Raw genomic sequence first — 18,524 nt, 5'->3', positions numbered from 1 at the left:
AACGATTTAGAACATTGGCAGAGCTCTGAAGTCAAAGGCTTTGGTGCATTTCTTTCCCTGTGCATGGCAGACCTGGGAGGCAGACTGAGGACACTCTAGGGAGAGGATTATATTGAGGTGAAGTGTGAATGGCACTCGATTTTTCGTCTTGACTGTTGCCAAAGTGCTGTGGGACCTCATGGGGGGAGTTCCTTCCCCTCTCTGGGTGGCGGTGCCCTCCCTTGTGAAATGGGGACGTTGATCCCCTGCAGCTGAGACTATTAGGATTCTAAGCTGGGCTGTGAGGAGAATCATACAACTCACCTCTCCGTCTTGCCTTTCACCATGGCAGGACAGCTGCTGCCAAAAATTGGGGTGGGGGAGAAAAGAAAGGGGTCCCATGGGCACATGAACAGGCACTGAGACTTTGCCAGGCTCCCTCTGAATTGTTTGTATATATTATCACGTTTATTTGGCATGTCAGGGTACCCCGATTTGGGAGAAGGCTTTTTTACCTTAAGTGGTCACCTAAGATACTTGGACATGCCTGTCACTTCCAGTCAGTGGTTACTCACCTGGTTGCCACCTCAGAGTGTGTGGAAGGGGCTGCCGGTCACATGGTGTCTGACTCAGCCTCTCTGGGAGGTAGCGGAAATAAACACAGACCTGTCTGCAGATGTTCTCCCCAGCCCTCTGCGTCCTGCCACCCACTCTCTGGGTGATGGCTTCCCACTGGGCAGTGAGAAGATCCTGGGGGGACACAAGAGCACAGCTAGGCAGCCAGCTTGCGGGGCTCCCCGGTTGTTCTCTGTAGCTCCTGGCCTTGTGGTGGAGGGTGCATGATTGAGAGGCCCACGAGCTGCTCTGCTTGTTTGGCTTAGCTGGATGTCAGCTCTGCAGTGAGTGGGCTTTTGTCCTCAGCACCTTCTGTATCTGTTACCTGGTAAGGTGGTAGTGCTGTAGGTAATGAGAGGGTCAGGTCTAGGCTGGAAGGGGATTGAAATGCCATCTGCTGTTGCTACCTACCTTCAACCAAAACCCGCGTGGGGGCCCCCCCCCCGGTAAATACAAAATGAACAATGCAGCAGGCTAACAGAGCCAGCCTTTGTTTATTTGTCATCAGTGATCTCCAGGCCTGTCTCTTTCCATAACGTAGACCAGAACCAGTGGACTGAGGGGTAGGTGAGGGAGGGCTTAATGTTGAACCCAGAACAGGCCACAATTGTGGGTAACTGAATGTACGTACTTTCAAAAGAGTAGTCTCTAAACTAAGCAGAGGCAACTGTTGAGTCTTCTCCTATTTGGAATGTTTACCTTATTATTTCTCCCTTCCTTTGTTGCAGGCATCCAGTAGCTAAATGTACAGGGATAATTGCAGGCGAGGAAGCTACATATGGCTTTGTGACTGTGCCCAGCCCTCTCCTGGGAATCCATTTAATTGGATTTCAGAGCAATTAACTGAATGGAGCAGATTTGATTGTTATAATGTGTAGAGCAGAATTATCCAGAAAATTGTCCTTTGGGTCCTTTGGGGGTGGGGGTGGGATTGGGAGTTTTCTTGGAGTGCTAGTGGGAGTTATCTTTAAGACTCAACTCCCTGAGACCTTGGAGAGCAGAGACCCCACTCTGAGAGCCCTGTATTTGATTTACTCTTTCCTCTACCTTGTCCAGAATTGAGCTCCGGGCCCTGGGCAAGATCTCAGAAGGAGAGGAGCTGACCGTATCCTATATCGACTTCCTTAACGTCAGTGAGGAGCGCAAGAGGCAGCTGAAGAAGCAGTACTATTTTGACTGCACGTGTGAGCACTGCCAAAAAAAGCTGAAGGATGACCTCTTTCTGGGGGTGAAAGATGACCCGAAGGTACTTGTAGTCCTGCTCCTGGGGTGTCTGCGACCATCTTCTCTGGGAGCCAGCAAGGGTGGATTTCACAGCTCATCCGTGCAGAGAACCAGCCTGTGACTATTAGAAAGGTGCTGTGGGGTGGTGGACAGGACATAGAGGAAAGGTCCCAGCTAGCGTCCTGGGGCCACCGCTTGCCAGGTGTTTGCGTTGGTGAAGTTGCTCAGTGTTCTCATCTGTAAAATAGGAATGATGGCACCCACCAGAAGGGGTTACTGTGGGGACTGAACAAAGTGATAAATGTAAAGGGAGTGGCATACAGAGTGGACACTGAGTAAATTTTAGTTCTTCTCTGTGCCCTTTTGCTGGTTAAGTAATGCTGAGAGTTTCATATATTGAGACCAGATGGGCAAAGAGATCATTTGCCTGGTTATCACAAAGGTATTCCTAGTCCCATGGAAATGGGCAATGTAGAGATTGGGTAATGTGCTTAAATCCTGAATTGCTTGCTGCCTGGTTGCTGGTGAGACCACCAAGCAGCTAAAGGATTCCTGAGGGGGATTTCAGGAGCTTGGCTGAGCTGGGAGAGAGCCCAGCAATGGTATAAACAAAAGGCTAAAACTGGACTCCTCTTGTTCCATTTTCCCCCATGGAAAAGTGCACAGGTGGAGGGTCAGGTGGGGGTCTTCTCCCTGCTGAGGGGCTCAGCCAAAGGGGTTCAGCAGTTTTATGGACCTGAGATGGGGAGAGGGTGGAAGAAGCTGTGGGGGAAGGGCTAAGGGTAGAAAAGTACTGGGTACCAAGTTGGAGTGGGGGAGAGAATCTTCAAGGTTCCCTCCTCCTCCTCCTCTGGAAGGAGGCCTCCAGAGGTCAAGACCTCAGATAAAGAGACCTAGGAATGAAGGCTCCTGGCTAGGAATACAACCACGAAATATGTGGCTCTTGGTTCTCCTCTCTTTACTTGAGATATGCTGCTACCAGCTGGTGACGATATGCCCACGTCTTCCAGTGTGGAATTGCAGAGTTGGCGTTTCTCTTGATATAAAAGATTGATGATTTCTGCTTGAACCTACCTGGATTCAAAGCAAAAGCTTTCTATTGTTTTTATGTAAAATTTGGTTTCTCTATGAAAATAAACAAAATAAAAGTAACCCAAACCAAAATTAGTCAACCAAAAAAATTCATCAGAAAAAAATTGAGTTTAACCTATTTTTATTTTTTTAAATGCTTATTTATTTTGAGAGAGAGAGAGAGAGAGAGCAGGGGAGAGGCAGAGAGAAAGGGAGAGAGAGAATCCCAAGCAGGCTCTGCACTGTCAGCGAGTGTAGGGCTCGATCTCACAAGTCATGAGATCATGACCTGAGCCAAAATCAAGAGTCGGACGCTTAAGCAACTGAGCCACCCAAGTGCCCCAAATATTGAGTATAATTTTTTAAAAAGCAGTGCATCCTAAGGCAAATTCAAGGCCATTATAATGTAGTAGAAAGAATACTGGAAAATGAGCCAGGAGGCCAGTGTTAAGAGTTCGGGCTATGACACTGAATATTTCTGAGTGTGGGCAAGCATCTTCCTTTTGAGCCAGTGTCCTCATCTGTAAAAAGGGAGTTGCACTGTTAGCAGTTTTTTCAAGCTTATCCTATCTATGTGGTTGTCAAAGGTGCTTTTCTTTAAATGCGTTTATAATGTGTTGTCTCAGCCTGATAAGCCCTATCCAGTAATCCAGGCTTTGTGACTCCTCCTCAAACTTTTGATTCACATCAGAATCCCTCCTGACTCCTTAATATATGTATGTGTTAACTCGTTAATATATGTGTGTATGTTAACCTGGATAAAAGTCAAAACCAAATATTTACAAAATGCAAAAATAACACCAAAATGTTTAACATCCCCCTCAACTATACTTTGGGCCCTCCTTGTTTGGATTGCTTAGGTTTTTCTTTTTCTGTCTCCTCAGTTCTCACCCTTGGTTTTCACGATAGGAATATGCCAGTTTTTCAACGTTGGGGAACCAGTATCCCTCTCTCCCTCTTCTCTTCTACTTCTGGCTCCTCCCACTCCAGTTGGTCCTTCCCTTCTGATGATTCCTCCCCATCTTCTGACTTCTCCCCTTCCTCCTAGTCTTCCTCCTCCTCTTCCTCTGGCTCCTCTTCCACTGACGTTTCCCTCTGCTCCAGCTCCTTACTCTTGTCCTCCTGGTTTTCTATTTCTTTTGTATTTCTGGGGAGGAGAGTCTCTCTCTGCAGGGTTCCTAAAATCCTATCTGCAGATCCTGCTTTCCTGCCTTTACTCTGAAAAGTGGAGCCAAATGGAACAGCCCTATTTCCTTTCTCAGAATAGCTTTATCACATGTTGCACATGCAATTAACAACCTACTAGCCAGGTTGTTTTGAGAATCTTGGCAGCTGCCTCCTTGAGCAAATTTGATTCACTTCCAAAGCTTGAAGTAACACTCTTCCTTACAACATCAAATTGAACAAGACTTTTATTAATACCTGACCACTTGGTATTCTCCAGCTCTACCCTGATTTCTCCAGAAGATTCACTATGAGTTTTGAGTTTTAAAGATGATGGAACTTACTATAGATTACAGATTAGTGCTCATAAACTAGAAGTGCTTCAATGAGCCATTATTTGAGCAACAAGCAATGGATGAAAGGAAAAATCTAGGTTTGACAGATTGGTGGTACACCTCTGGACTACCAGTTACAGAACTCTGCCCAACCAGATGAGACATAGACCCCCTCTTACTTATGTGCTTGATTCAAATGAGTTTAGGAAAGCAGATATGCACTTAAATGACCTGTCTGGAACCAAGACACGATCCGAGTTAACAGAAGGCGAAGAAGTACTCTGGGGCTAGAGGGTAGCCAGAAGCCAGAAATCTGAGCCACATCAAAGATCAAGACAGGGGCGCCCGGGTGGCGCAGTCGGTTAAGCGTCCGACTTCAGCCGGGTCACGATCTCGCGGTCCGTGAGTTCCAGCCCCGCGTCGGGCTCTGGGCTGATGGCTCAGAGCCTGGAGCCTGTTTCCAATTCTGTGTCTCCCTCTCTCTCTGCCCCTCCCCCGTTCATGCTCTGTCTCTCTCTGTCCCAAAAATAAAATAAAAACGTGGAAAAAAAAATTAAAAAAAAAAAAAAAAAGATCAAGACAAAGGTTGGGTCAGGAGTGAGGCCTGTGAGCAGAAATCACAGCACTGGTGGATGCAACACTTGTTAGCGTCAGGCCACGCAAGACCCCAGAGATGCAGAAGGATTCCAGGGAGGCCAGATGCAGAAGGAAATGAGGGTAGTCATAACCGTAGTGTTAGTTAACTAACACTTTAGTTAGTTAAGAACTCTGCGGAAGCCGAAGTGCAGTGCGTAGAAGAATAAATACAAAGGCCATTCCTTAGAAGATCCTGACCCTGAAGCAAGCTGTCCTGGCCAGGGCCTCTCATACTGCAAGGTGGATACTCAGTATAGAACTGGCTCAGGACAGCTGGGAGACCAAGGGAAGATCCTGATCTCCATCTGTTAAGGGACTGTATTTTTATGGGAACAGATGCCCATCCTCTTGTTACTTTTTGGTGGTTTGGTGAAGGTCATGATCTCACAAAACAACGTAAGCAGCAAATCGAAATGGAGCCATTGGACCCAATTCCTTACAGTGAAAAAATTGGAAAACTGGTTGAATAAATTATTCTGGCTTTATATAGTGGAAAAGTCTGTAATTATTAAGCGTGGTGCTGTATTTTTATATTGACATGGGAAAATATCCATAACCTACTGAGTGAAAGAAACAGACTATAGACGGAAATCTGATACTATTCCAATTAGAAGAAATATTTGGTGCTGTTGGCATATACACACACGCATGTGCACATGTACAGGCGGTTCAGCCGGGATATACTGCTAAGGCCGTATAAATGTATGGCTGCTTATGGTCAGTGCCTTTCCTGTACCAGTTGTTAAATATTTTAAATATTATTCCTGTATATATGCATTGGAAAGTGTTCCTCAAAATGCTATGTTCATCTTTGGGTGGATTCCAAGGATTTCTGTTTTTTCTCCATCCTTTTTTCACGTGTTTTAGTTTAGTTTTTTTTTTTTTTTTTTTTTTTTACAACTTCTATATATCATTTTTATGGTCGGAATAAATAAAGTTTTTTTTCACTTTGGAAAAAAGTTTTATCAGATTTGTGTAGGCAAAAAAAAAAAAAAAAAAAGGAAAAGAAAAAAATTCTTATTTTTGTATTCCGGAAAAGAGTTTCTGATATGGATGAGCCCAGCAAGTAAACTTTTTCTTTGGACACTGAGAAGTTTGGCACTTCTTATTCAAAATTATGATGCCCTCGTGGGCTTTTAATTATGGTGCCTCCTTGCCTGAAATATCAAACCTTGGTTTTTGAAAAATAAGATCACTGGACCATGTAGGCAAATGCGGTAAACCTGATGAGTCTAGATTTCACAGAGACAGCTGACAGATTCTCTCATGATATAATTTGGTCAAGACAAAGAAATATGAACTGGGTGCAAAGATACTTTGGAAGGGTTTGAATGCCCACAACCACAAGTCCCTTCTATAATGAGCTCAATGGCAAACTGGAGCACGGTTTTTTGGTTAAGCCGTAAGCTTCTGTCCTCAGTCCTGTGCCAGTCAGTATTTAAATCCATGACTTGTGTGAAGACTAAAATGCGAGGGCATTACCTGTAGAACACGTGGTTGACTTGAAGTAAAGACAAATAATGGAAGATATTTTGGGTGATAGAATGAGAATGTCAGATTCTGCACTGGGGTTCCAAAACCCAGGCATGAGCACCAGGTGAGGAACAATTGTCTGGCAGCAAGGTGCTGGGGCTTGGTCAGTCGAAAATGCATGTGAGTCAGAAGCATGATGAGGGAGCTGGAAAAGCTATAGGGATCTTGAGCAGCATTTATGGAAATGAAGCATTCAGAATGAGGAAAGCGTTAATCTTGTCCTACATTGAATGTCAAAGATGGCAGCTATTCAAAGATGCAATGGGTTGCTTCGTGAGGGGGTCTCTAACTCAATGTTCCTTTTTTCCCAGCCCTCTCAGGAAGCGGTAAAGGAAATGATACAGTTGTCCAAGGATACACTGGAAAAAATTGACAAGGCTCGCTCTGAGGGTTTATACCATGAGGTAAGAATTCATTTTTATAGGGATGGGGTGGGGAAGAGGGCAGAAAGATTCTGTAGTATGGGAGGGACATGGGGAGGGGTGGAGATGAGGAGGCTACCCAGCAGGTTGTTTTTCTGGAGGATAGCCCTTGGTTTGCACCATGACTCTTCTTGCCCTTAAGCCTTTAGCATCTCTTGGGGATATGTTCTCAGTGATTGCTCAACCGACTGAAACTGGGTCTGAGGAGAGCACAGGCAGCCTGGCAAATGTCCCTGGGGGGTCTGTGATATCTCAGGTTGGCGTCAGAGGTGGAGAAATGGAAATGGCAGTGGGTCGCCTGCTTTTTCCTAATTGAATGCATGTCCTGGCTACAGTTTCCAGTCTCTACCAACTGAGCATTCAGCCCTGGCTCTCGAAGCAGCAGGAATTGTCAACTGGATGTACACTAGAATCGTGGAAAACTCCTGATGCTCAGGCTCCGACCCAGGACATTTTCACCCAAATCTCTTCGGGAGTAAAACCCAGATGTCAGGATTTTTAAAACTCTCAAGTGATTCCAATGTGCACCCAAAATGGAGACCCACTGCCACACACTGACCTGCAGAGTACTTGCATCAGATTTACCTGGGCAGCTTGTTGGAAATGCAGATTCCCGTGTCTCGCCCCCTAAGATATGATTTGTCAAATCTGCAACAGAACACAGCGACTGTGAATCAGTGTCTTTCCCCCAGGCTCTTTCAACAACCCAGGCATGTAGCTGGGTTTGGAAGCCAGCAAGGCATGGCAGTGAGAGATGAATTTGTTTTCATTTCCACCTGCTTCTCCTTTATTTTCATCCTCTTCATTTACTCATTCATTGCACATTTGTGAGCCCTTACTGGTGGGGTGACCAACGCGAGAACTCTCCCAGGAGTTCTCATGGGTGGGGAGACAGGCACGCCAGCAGGGTGTTACTGTACAATGTGGAAAACCTATGTCAGAGGCACGACGTAGGAGCTGAAGCAATCAGGAGGGCTCCGCTGGTTCCAATCTTCTGACTTCTCATTTCTCCCCTTCCATTCAAACCTAACAGGACCAGGTGTAGACCTGGACACTGGCCCCGTGGGGTTAAGAGGATTGTCTTCAGGATGGATTGATGGTCAGTCCACAGTTGGTCACACCCCCCACCCATGGGACTCTGGGAGAGTCTCAGAGCAAAATTAGTTTCTGCTCATTTGAGATGGAAGGAATTGTGTGACATTTCTCCCATGACAGCGGCAAGTGAAGGGGGAACAATGAACAACTAAAATCTAGAGGCCATCTGACTTTGTAGGATGCAACCCAAGCCCATGTGGACACAGGAATCAGTCAGAAAAGCCTGACTCCAAGCTCACTGGGGTCAGGCCCATCTTATTCCTTACCAGAACCAAGGTGACATCCCCCTGGTGGGTCTCCCAGCCTCCTGGGAGCCTCCCTTTCTGCCAGCTCATCTTGTATGCTTCCATCGGGGAATGATTGTCCAAACTCTCTGTGCATAAGGACCACCCAGGAGCTTATATACCCTACAGTTGCCAGGGTCCGTCCCCCAGATATTTGCTTTCAATTGGTCTGGGGTAGGGTCCAGACACTGCTGTTTTTAAAAATGTCTCCAGGTAATTCCAGAGCCCAACCAGGGTGGAGAGTCCCAGGAATGGTGGTTCAGATAAAGCCCGGCTGCTTAGTTTGAATTCTTGCTCCATGTTTTACCACCTGCGTGACTTCGGCAAAGCACTTAACCCTTTTTGTGCTTCAGTTTCCTCCTCTGGTAAAACGGGAATGTTAGTAGTACCTATCTCATTGCATTATTGTAAGAGTCAATCAATCAATCAATCAGTCAATCTCTCTCTCTCTCTCTCTGTCTTTCATAACTCTCTGCTACCTACTGATTATGAAAACTCATTTTTGTCATATGTCAGCCATATCTCCCACTGTCACCCTTTCCATCCCTGCATCGTAGCCAAATAGGGCCATTTTGCTATTCAGATCACAGACTGGTGCTCCTGCACCTCTGTCAGCCATTTCCTCGGCCTTAAAAGAATGAATGTCTAGTGTCATCGTGGTGCCCCCATGTGTGAGCTAAGTGCATGCTGCAATGCCGTGGTCACGGACAGGTCCTGTGTCTCCTCCAGGTTGTGAAATTGTGCCGGGAGTGCCTGCAGAAGCAGGAGCCGGTGTTTGCCGACACCAACCTCTACACGCTGCGGATGCTGAGCACTGTTTCGGAGGTCCTCTCCTACCTCCAGGCCTTTGAGGAGGCCTCGCACTACGCCAGGAGGATGGTGGATGGCTATATGTAGGTAACAATGCTGGGTCTCAGAAAGTCTCCTGGAAAAGTGTCTATTCCAGGGATGGCAAAGATGGCACCCATATTGCTGTCTCTCCCTCCTGCACCCATGGGAGGCATCAGTAATCGACCATGGTCCTCTTTATCTTTAAGTTTATTTATCTTATTTTGAGAGAGAGAGAGAGAAAGAGAGAGAGAGAGAGAGAGAGAGAGAGAAAGCATGTGTGTTCGCATGAATTGGGGAGGGGCAGAGAGAGAGAGAGAGAGAGAGAGAGAGAGAGAGGGAGAGAGAATCCCAAGCAGGCTCTGCACTGTCAGAGCAGAGCTTGATGCGGGGCTCGAACTTACAAACTGTGAGATTATGACCTGAACCGAGATCAAGAGTTGGCTGCTTAACTGACTGAGCCACCCAGGTAGCCCAGTCCTTTTTATCTTTACAACTGAGTCTTTTTACCATGGTGCTCTGAGTGGTCCTGACCGAATGATCAGAGTTAGTACCTGAGATGATACCTATAGGTCATCCCTGGTCTTTCCCAAATCCTCTAGCACATCTACCACTTGGGTGGCCCCTTCTGCGTTTGGTTTTCTTACGGCTAAGTTCAGCTTGCTTTTAAGTGCTTCAAAAGGATTTCCCCCTGGCAGTCAGCACAGGCAACCCTGTGACCTTTCTTTTATTAAAGAAAAAGAAAAGGTGTTAGCCATCCTTGCTTATAAATTAGAAAATGCACAGTTCCTGCCTTCCCTCTGCCAATGTCTTTCTCTTGCCTTCCATGTCCACATTGGCATGTGAATTTGTATCTTTGACCAAATGAGTATGTTGGCACAAGAAGGTACATTTTTTTTGGAGAGAATGTTCCTCATAAACAAAAGCCAGGAAGACTGTACAATATGCTAAAAGGAAGCTCTGTTAGGACCGTGCCAAGGAGGTGAGAATACAGTTCTGTCCCAGAAAGGACATTCAAGTTATTTTTATCCCCCTGAACGTCTACTTTGCAGGGAGAAGGCTGGGGTGCTCCTGAGAGCTCCCAGCCTCCTGTCCTCTAGTTCAGAGTCCAATCCTGACTCCATTTCCCCATGAGGACTTGCCTTGGTGACCCAGGTCAGAGTCTCAGCTCTCACAGCCTCACCATTCGGTGTGTTTGGTCACTGCCCACCTTCTCTGTGGCTCAGGCCCTGCCCAATGGGCTGTAGATGCCTCATGGTGCTGATGGGAGAGCAGATGGACTGAATCAATGAGGGTACATGGTGAGCTGTCAAATACCGTGCACCTCTCAGGAAGGTTGGGATGATTTGTACAATTATTTGCTATGCCCCCACAGGAAGCTCTACCACCCCAACAATGCCCAGCTGGGCATGGCCGTGATGCGGGCAGGGCTGACCAACTGGCATGCTGGGAACATTGAGGTGGGGCACGGGATGATCTGCAAAGCCTATGCCATTCTCCTGGTGACACATGGACCCTCCCACCCAATCACCAAGGACTTAGAGGCAAGTAGCATCTCAGAGATGGGCGTCCTTGTCTGGTCTGAGCTCTCTAAGGATGGGAGCTGCAGACCCCAGAGTTCTGGACTCTGCATTTGGGGAGTCCCATAGATTGCCTGCTGGAGCAGAAGGAAATTCAGAACTGCTTTAGTTCACCACCCCCCTTGTTTTACATCCGAGCAAACTGAGGCCCCGGGAAGGGGATTAACCTGTCTCTGGTCACATAGTGAGTGGATGGCAAAGCTGAGGTTTGAACCCTGAGATGCTCCAAGCGTGGACTGGGAAAGCCTCACCAGCAGTATGTGTGCGGCCAGGTACATTAGAATTTGTGCCGCATAGAGCAGAGCTGGGGAGCATAGGCCCTGGAATCAGGCTGCTGAGACTGAACTCCAGCTGTACCACTTTCTAGCTGTGTGAGTGCAAACGTGGAATGTGTGGGCCCCAGTCTCCTCATCAGTAAAATGGAGAGAAAGGATAGGGTTGTGATAAGGGTTCAGTGAGTTAATGTGTAAAAAGCACTCAGAACAGTGCCTAGCAAATGGCCTGGTCTTAATAGCTGGGGTTTTCTTTGTGTTTGGAAGAGCTGGTTTATTTGAGGGTGGCAGGGTTCAAAGGACGGTCCTCATTCAGTATGGTACAGGGAAAGAGGACAGACTTCAGTGTCATAAAATGTCTGAGAAAACTAACTTTACGTATAGTATATTAAGTTTGCCAAAGGCTCTGCCTTCTTCACTGCTGTATCCTTAGTGCCTCAGTGATGCCTGGCCCTTGGTAAATGTTTCTTGCATGGAAATATGGGAGCATAGAGGCTTTTCTATGCATCACATACTGTGATCTTCTTGTTCCATTGTGACGTATGAAGGAATCTCACCCACTTTATGTGTGAGGAAACTGAGGTCTGAAAGGAGGTGTCATTTGCCTAAGGTCCCACAGTGTTAGTTGGGACCTATGTGCAGGATCCAGGGTTCAAACCCAATCCCCACTTGTCAGTTCCTGTGAACAAGCATTCTCTGCTGTGAACAATCCCTCAAGGTACTTTCTTAGGGGTCTGCCTCCCTCTCCCTAGCAAACCGAGCCCACTCCCAGGACTTCAAGCCCCCAGAGGATGTGTGTGTGTGTGTGTGTGTGTGTGTGTGTGTGTGTGTGTATCTGTGTGTCCTCTGAGTGGGAACAGCTGAATCTCAGTGTCTGGGAGTCATTTACCCCATTGTCTGCCCTTTCCAAAAGGGCGAAGGTAGGTCAGAGGCCAATATGTCCTGGTGACCTGTCATCACCGTTTATCGTGTATTTATGTCCCACAGGCCATGCGGATGCAGACGGAGATGGAGCTGCGCATGTTCCGCCAGAACGAGTTCATGTACCACAAGATGCGTGAGGCCGCCCTGAACAACCAGCCCATGCAGGTCATGGCAGAGCCCAGCAGTGAGCCAGCCCCGGCTCTGTTCCATAAGAAGCAATGAGGACCGGTCTGGTGGGGGAGGGGCACCGTGGCTGGGGACCTGGGGAGACGTTCTGGAGGTGGTAGGTTTCTGGGAAGACCCTTGATGAGGAAGTCGGGGTCATGTTCACGCTTGTTGCTGTGGGTGTATATTGCTCTGTGTTCCTAAGTTCATTTTGGTTCATTTAAACTCAGTTCGATTCAGTTGAACTCTACCCCAGCCCAGCCTAGCCTCGCCCAATTTATCCTGTAAATATTTATTGGGTGGTAGACCCAAGGGATAAAGAGGCTTCAAATGTAGCTGGGCAGCCAAAATGTAAACAATTAAAGCACAGTATAATAATAAATGCAATGGTAAACTATATGGGGGGGGGTGCAGTGGAGGGCATGTGGCTGGTGTGTGTGTGTGTGTGTGTGTGTGTGTGTGCATGTGTGTGTGCGTGTGAGTGCGCACATGCATTCATTGGGAGGAGTGTCATGGAGGAGATGATATTTGAGCTGAGAGGGTGGCAGGTGCCAGGAGTCTCAGGTGACTGCGGACCCACCTGTGCAGGTATCTCAGGGACTGCTGGTCTTACTCATGGTCTGGAATACTCAGGTCTTGTCCGACTAGGATGGATGATGTCTAGTTTCCTCAGATTAGTGTGGGATTATAAAGAAGGGGTGATGTTTGGGCCATTTGAGTTCTACTCAGAGAACCAAAACCTCTTAGTAAATATGAGAATGAGATGAATGTGCAGAAATAGGTGGGGCTTTGCCCAAACCACTCAAAGCCTCAGTTTAAAGTCTGGATTCCAAGTATTATTCTGAAACTATTTCTAAAACACACAGAGGGAGTGTCTCCCCCCACCCATCCTCACTGTCAAGCCTTGATTCCCTGTGATGTGGGTGCTACTTGAACAATATCTGAGATTTTATTGGCCACTGGTCAACCAGGATTGAAGTCTTAGCAGGGTGAAGCTGAAGGAGAAGCTTGGAAACACACATACCTGATGGTCATGGGTTCAGCAGAATTGGTTTGGGGAGGTTTTATTTGGTTACATGTAGGGCTTAGGCGTCATCATAGGCCCCGAGCAAATTTCTATTCCTAGTAAGGAATAATTATGATTTCTCTTGCTTAATTTCTCTCACTGCCCATCCCCTGAGGCCTCTGCAAGTCTCACCAGGGGGAAAGTCTAATCCGGACTCTGCACGCCTAGGTTAGGATCTCCTTGGGGACGTGACTGACTTGTCATCATTTCCTGGGAGGTTGCTGTGGTTTCCACCCAAGAGTTAGGGTCTTGGGATCAGCCAAATCTAGTTGTCCCATTACCTTCTGGGGTCCTAAACTTCTCACCAATGTTTTGGGGGAATCCTGGAGCAAAGCTATCCGTTTGGGGAGTGTCACCAATCTTCTATACCACCTGGGGCCACCCTTGACCCCAGAGCTCTAACCATCTGGAAGCAATGCCACCAGGCCCCATATTTGTCATCTCTGCCTAAAGTGTTGGTTCCTCTGTTCCTACTTTTTCATCCTCAAAACCACCCACTGCCTCCCTCTTAACCTTTCCAGTGGCTCTGCAAATATGCCAAAAAACTGTCCAAAAGCTCTGTGAATGTGCTATGTCTTTGCACAGTATTCATGTCTGGCATTTGGCTCTTCTTCAAGGATACCCCCTTCTCTAGAAGCTTTCACAGGAAGATTGGCCATTCTTCCAAGCCTTCATACCAACAGACCTACAGATGGCACCAGCATTCTTCCAGGGGCCCAACTGCACATTGAAATAATCACTTTTCTGCCTCCTATAAAACCTGCCCCCCACCCACTACCCTTCTCTGTCACTGTCGTCTGCCATTCCGCCGGTCATGCTCCCATATTCATGGTCTTATTTTCCATCCCCTCTGCCTCAAATGTGGTGTCTTCAATGTCCCCTCACAAAAATCATCTAATCCTCTTGCTTCACAGATTCTTTATTTACTCAATTACAGATATCTTTCCAGTTTTTCCATTAGCACCCTCTCCTGACCATAGTTTCTCCATTTTTATTTTATTTTATTTTTAAGTAAACTCTACACGCAGTGTGGGGCTTGAACTCACAACTCTGAGCTCAAGAGTCACATGCTCTACTGACTGAGCCATCCAGGCACCTCAATTTCTCCATTTTTGATGTTTAACTTTCTGGTCATTGCTTCCTACCTTTTCGCCTCTCTTTTTTCTCCACCCCAGATTACTATATGACATGTATACTGGAGTGTTTCACCCTGCTACTTTCTTTGCCTCCTTCCAGATAAGCTTCTGCCCGTTGTCCCTTTCTGCCTGGCAGAGTCTCAACCCTGGATTAATTTGGCTGTCTTGTTTTCTGTCTGCTGCTCCTGGAGATGCTAAGAACAGTCAGGGAGAACAGTGGCTCTCTGAAAACATGCACTTCTACAGACTCCTTGCCAACCTCAGCTGGCCTTTGGGCGCAGCCCAGAAGTATTTCATGTGCCCTTCATTGGCTGTCTTTCCCTTTTGCCCAGTAGCTATTTGAGGCCTTCGCTCTTGTCCTTGAGTCCTCTGCTTTCAGCAGAACCTCATCTCCTGCTTCATGGAGAAATAGAGGCCAGAAGATGGGACTCCCTCAATCCTCTTCCCACATTCATGCACGTCTTGTCTGTGCTTGACCTTCTTTTCCTCCTTCTCACACTCGTGGAACGGGAGCCCCTCTCCTCCCACAAAGCTAACTCTCCACCTGTGCTGTGGACTTCTTCCCCTCTGATGTCCTCAGGGCCTTGCTTCACCTTTCATTCCCTCACCACCATGGATCCTTGACATTCTTCTGTCCACTGCCTTGTTCAATGCCATCAACAAACGTGCTGAGGGCTCTTTGATCATAATCTTCACAGCCGAGTATTTTTTTTAATGTTTATTTATTTTGAGAGAGAGCGTGCAAGCAAGGGAGGGGCAGAGACAGAGGGAGAGAGAGAGAATCCCAAGCAGGTTCCATGCTCAGTGCAGACAGAGCCCAACATGGGGCTCAATCTCACGATCATATCATGACCTGAGCAGAAATCAAGAGTCAGACACTTAACTCAGGAGCCCACTGAGTACTTTTTTTAAAGGACTTATCTCTCAGGGCACATGTGTGTCTCAGTCAGTTAAGTGCCCTACCCTTGATTTTGACTCAGGTCATGATCTCATGGTTTGTGAGATCGAGCCCCGCATCAGGCTCTATGCTGACAGCGTGGAGCCTGCTTGGGATTCTCTCTCTTCCTCTCTCTCTGCCCCTGCTCCCACTTGCATGCTCTCTCTCTCTCAAAATAAATAAGTAACCATTAAAAAAAATAAAAGACTTGTCTCTCATAGTTCTTCTCTGCCTTTCTTGACTTCTCATTTGTTCCTGAACCCACTGCAGGCTGGCTTCCTGAACTCCACTGAAATGGCTCATACCAAGGTCGACTCTGGTGGGCGGGTACCTTAGTCTGTATATTATTTGGCCTCTTTGCACAGTTGACACTCCCAGCCCTTGATATCTGGATACCACTTCTTGTGATGATCCTCTGGTGTGGTTTCTCTTCTTCCCCGACCCCATTTCTCTACCTGCCCCGGAAACATTGGCGTTATTTCCTGGGATCGGGTTTGTTCCTTCTGGTCATTCTTGGTCCGTGCTCATCTTGCTTTGCGCACTCCCTGCATGAGCCCAGCCAGGCCTTTTGTTTAATCACCACCTTGAGGCTGATAGTGTTAAATCTGTATTCCCAGACCTTGCTCTTGAGCTCCAGCCCCACATACCCCCTCAAATGTTGTCCATGCACACCACCCTCGTCACATCCAAAACGAAACTCTTTCTCTTTCCTTTCTCCCCTCCCCCACATCTGCCCCTCACTGACTTCTGCTCTAGCTGCTTGCTTCCACTGCATCCTAGACTCCAGTCAATCCCAGTCACTCATGGGTCTCTGAGTGACCCATGTTCTCCTGGGCCTCTCTTTGAATTTTGAAACATTCTATCTAAAATATCTGAAACCTGCCAACTCCTATTCATCTTTCAACATCCGGTTAGGAAATCACCCCTTCTGTGAAGCCTTCCCTGAGTGCCTTGGATTCTGCTGGCTGCCTATCTCAGTCTCTCACATCACCCTCGAATCCCCCACCATCGCACTGTCCTCGTGACTAATAATTGTCTTTTTCCTTGTCTGCCTCCTCCATCAGATTGTGAGCTCCTGGAGACGCAGGAGCTGTGTCCCTTTCTTTGTCTTTCAATCCCCAGAACCTGGCACAGGTCCTGGGACTAGGTGCTCAGTTAATATGTGTTGAATGAATGAATAAGTGAATGACTTTGCTCATCTCAGAGCAGAAGAGACAAGTAACACTGCATATTTTTGAGTTTTTATGTTATAGCGGTCAACAAAGGCCATTAAATCGTCCATATTTCCAAGCAAATATGTGTGGCTTCTTTCTTTCTGATAGCCTGTTTAGAGCTGCACTCTCTGATAGAACTTTCTGTAATGATGAAAATATACCATATCTGTGTTGTGCAGTACCGTAGCCCCTAGCCCCTACACCTTTCAAGCTCTAGCAATGTGTCTAGTATGAGTGAGGAGTTGAATTTTAAATTTTATTTAATTTCAACTAATTTCAGTTTTAAAAGCCAACGTGGTTACTGGCTGCTGTATTACACAATGCAGTTTTAGGGAATAGTGTGGTTTTTAAGATTATGGATGCAGAGACAAGTGACGTTCCTTTCTCAGCTCTCCTAATGTTAGCATGACCTTGGACTGGTGATTTCACCCATGCCTCAGTTTCCTCATTTCTACCTACCACACAGAGTTGATGTGAGAATTAAACTTTTGAAATGTGAAAGCTCTCTGAATGGTGCCTGGCTCATCCTAAGTGCTTCGTGGGCACTCCAGCCATGGTGCTGTCCAGGGTCCCTTCCCCTAAGAGGAAAGTGAAGGTCGAGGGTAGATGCAAGCAGCAGTATGTGGGAACCAGCTCTTCCCGGCCTGTGAGAGCAGACTGTGCACATCTCTTCCAAACTCTGCATTCATCAACATCACGTCGATAGCTTGGTATTGGCCATGGTGGGAATATTTATACCGGGGCAATTGGCTTAACTTTAAAAGAACACATTCATTTGTAGTGTTGTCAGTCTATAAAAACGCGGTCCGCTATATACGAGTAGAGAACGAGTAGTTAAAAACGCCATTAAAGAAATCTTTCCTGGGGCACCTGGGTGGCTCCGTTGGTTAAGCGTCAGACTTCGTTCAGCTCAGATCGTGATCTTAGGACTTGTGGGTTCAAGCCCCATGTCGGACTCCATGCTGACAGCTCAGAGCCTGGAGTCTGCTTCAGATTCTCTGTCTCCCTCCCTCTCTCTCTGCCCCTCCCCTGCCCATGCCCTGTCTCTCTCTCTCTCAAAAATAGATAAACATTAAAAAAGAAAAAAAAAGAATGCAGGAGGGAATCAGCATAGTTGGGGCATGTAGCAGAGAGAAGAGGAACATATGTGAGGGCAGTCAGAGGTGCAAGCTCTTGGACTGAGGGGTGCACAGTGCTGATGATAACATCCAGTGCGTGAGGGTTAACAGCACCTCTGGAAGCTGCCTTGCCCACTCCCTGCCCAGCACTACATACAAATCCCCCAATCTCACGTTGCCCAGGAGTACCTCATCAGTCTCAGAGAAGCACAACACGCAGCCTGACCACGGGCCACCACATGGGTTCAATAACTCAGAGTATGGCTATGCAACAGTTTATCTAGCCCTTTCTTACTCGTGGGCATTTTTATATATGTGTTCAAACACTTCTCTAGGAAGACATACAAGAGTGGCATTGCTAGGTGTTAGGGAACTTAGAAAATATTAGTAGATACCGTTACACAATTTACATCTCTACCAGTGATGGGAGAGCCATTCTTGACTCATATCCTTGCAAACGCTCCTTATTATCAATCTTTTCACTTTTTACTAATTTGATTTGTAATATGGTATCTCCTCTTAAAACCCTCCTCCCTGATTACTTTGAGACTAAGCATGTTTCACCCTGTGAATTGCCCATTAATGTGCTCACCCCACCTTCCCATTGACTTGTTGGGCTTCTTACTGATTTGGAAGAGGTTTTTATATTGTGTCAACCTCTGTTATGTAAGTCACAAATAATTTCTCCCACGTGGTTGCTTGTTTTGGAAACTGTGTCTATAGTCTCTTTTCATACAAACCTTTGTAATATGGATTAATCTTTTTCTTCATGGTTTTTGCACCTATACGTCAATATATACTGATTTATCTACTATGTCTATTTTTAATGTTTCACATTTATTCATTTAGCTCTTTAGTTCGTCTAGAACTTATTTTTGTGAATGGCATATTGTAGTGTGCTTTAGGGTTTTTTATTTTTCTTGTAT

General features: G+C 46.7%; 1 protein-coding gene across 3 annotated transcripts in view; it reads left to right on the top strand.

The window, feature by feature from the left end:
- SMYD1 (SET and MYND domain containing 1) overlaps window positions 1–14,475 on the top strand; it is a 42,736-nt gene extending 28,261 nt beyond the window's left edge. For all 3 annotated transcript variants that reach the window (XM_040496823.1, XM_040496822.1, XM_040496825.1), the window contains 5 exons: window positions 1,651–1,840; window positions 6,869–6,961; window positions 9,088–9,251; window positions 10,562–10,730; window positions 12,026–14,475. In XM_040496823.1, coding sequence (XP_040352757.1) covers window positions 1,651–1,840; window positions 6,869–6,961; window positions 9,088–9,251; window positions 10,562–10,730; window positions 12,026–12,184 — 775 coding nt within the window. In that variant the 3' untranslated portion in view covers window positions 12,185–14,475. The remainder of the gene's footprint in view (window positions 1–1,650; window positions 1,841–6,868; window positions 6,962–9,087; window positions 9,252–10,561; window positions 10,731–12,025) is intronic.
- The last annotated feature ends 4,049 nt before the right edge of the window (window positions 14,476–18,524 follow it).

Source organism: Herpailurus yagouaroundi, unplaced genomic scaffold, assembly GCF_014898765.1.
Source record: "Herpailurus yagouaroundi ecotype Mexico unplaced genomic scaffold, PumYag 188, whole genome shotgun sequence".
NCBI classification, from domain to species: domain Eukaryota; kingdom Metazoa; phylum Chordata; class Mammalia; order Carnivora; family Felidae; genus Herpailurus; species Herpailurus yagouaroundi.
The sequence above is the reverse complement of the archived record's forward strand: the minus strand, read 5'-3'. Positions and strand labels throughout refer to the sequence as shown.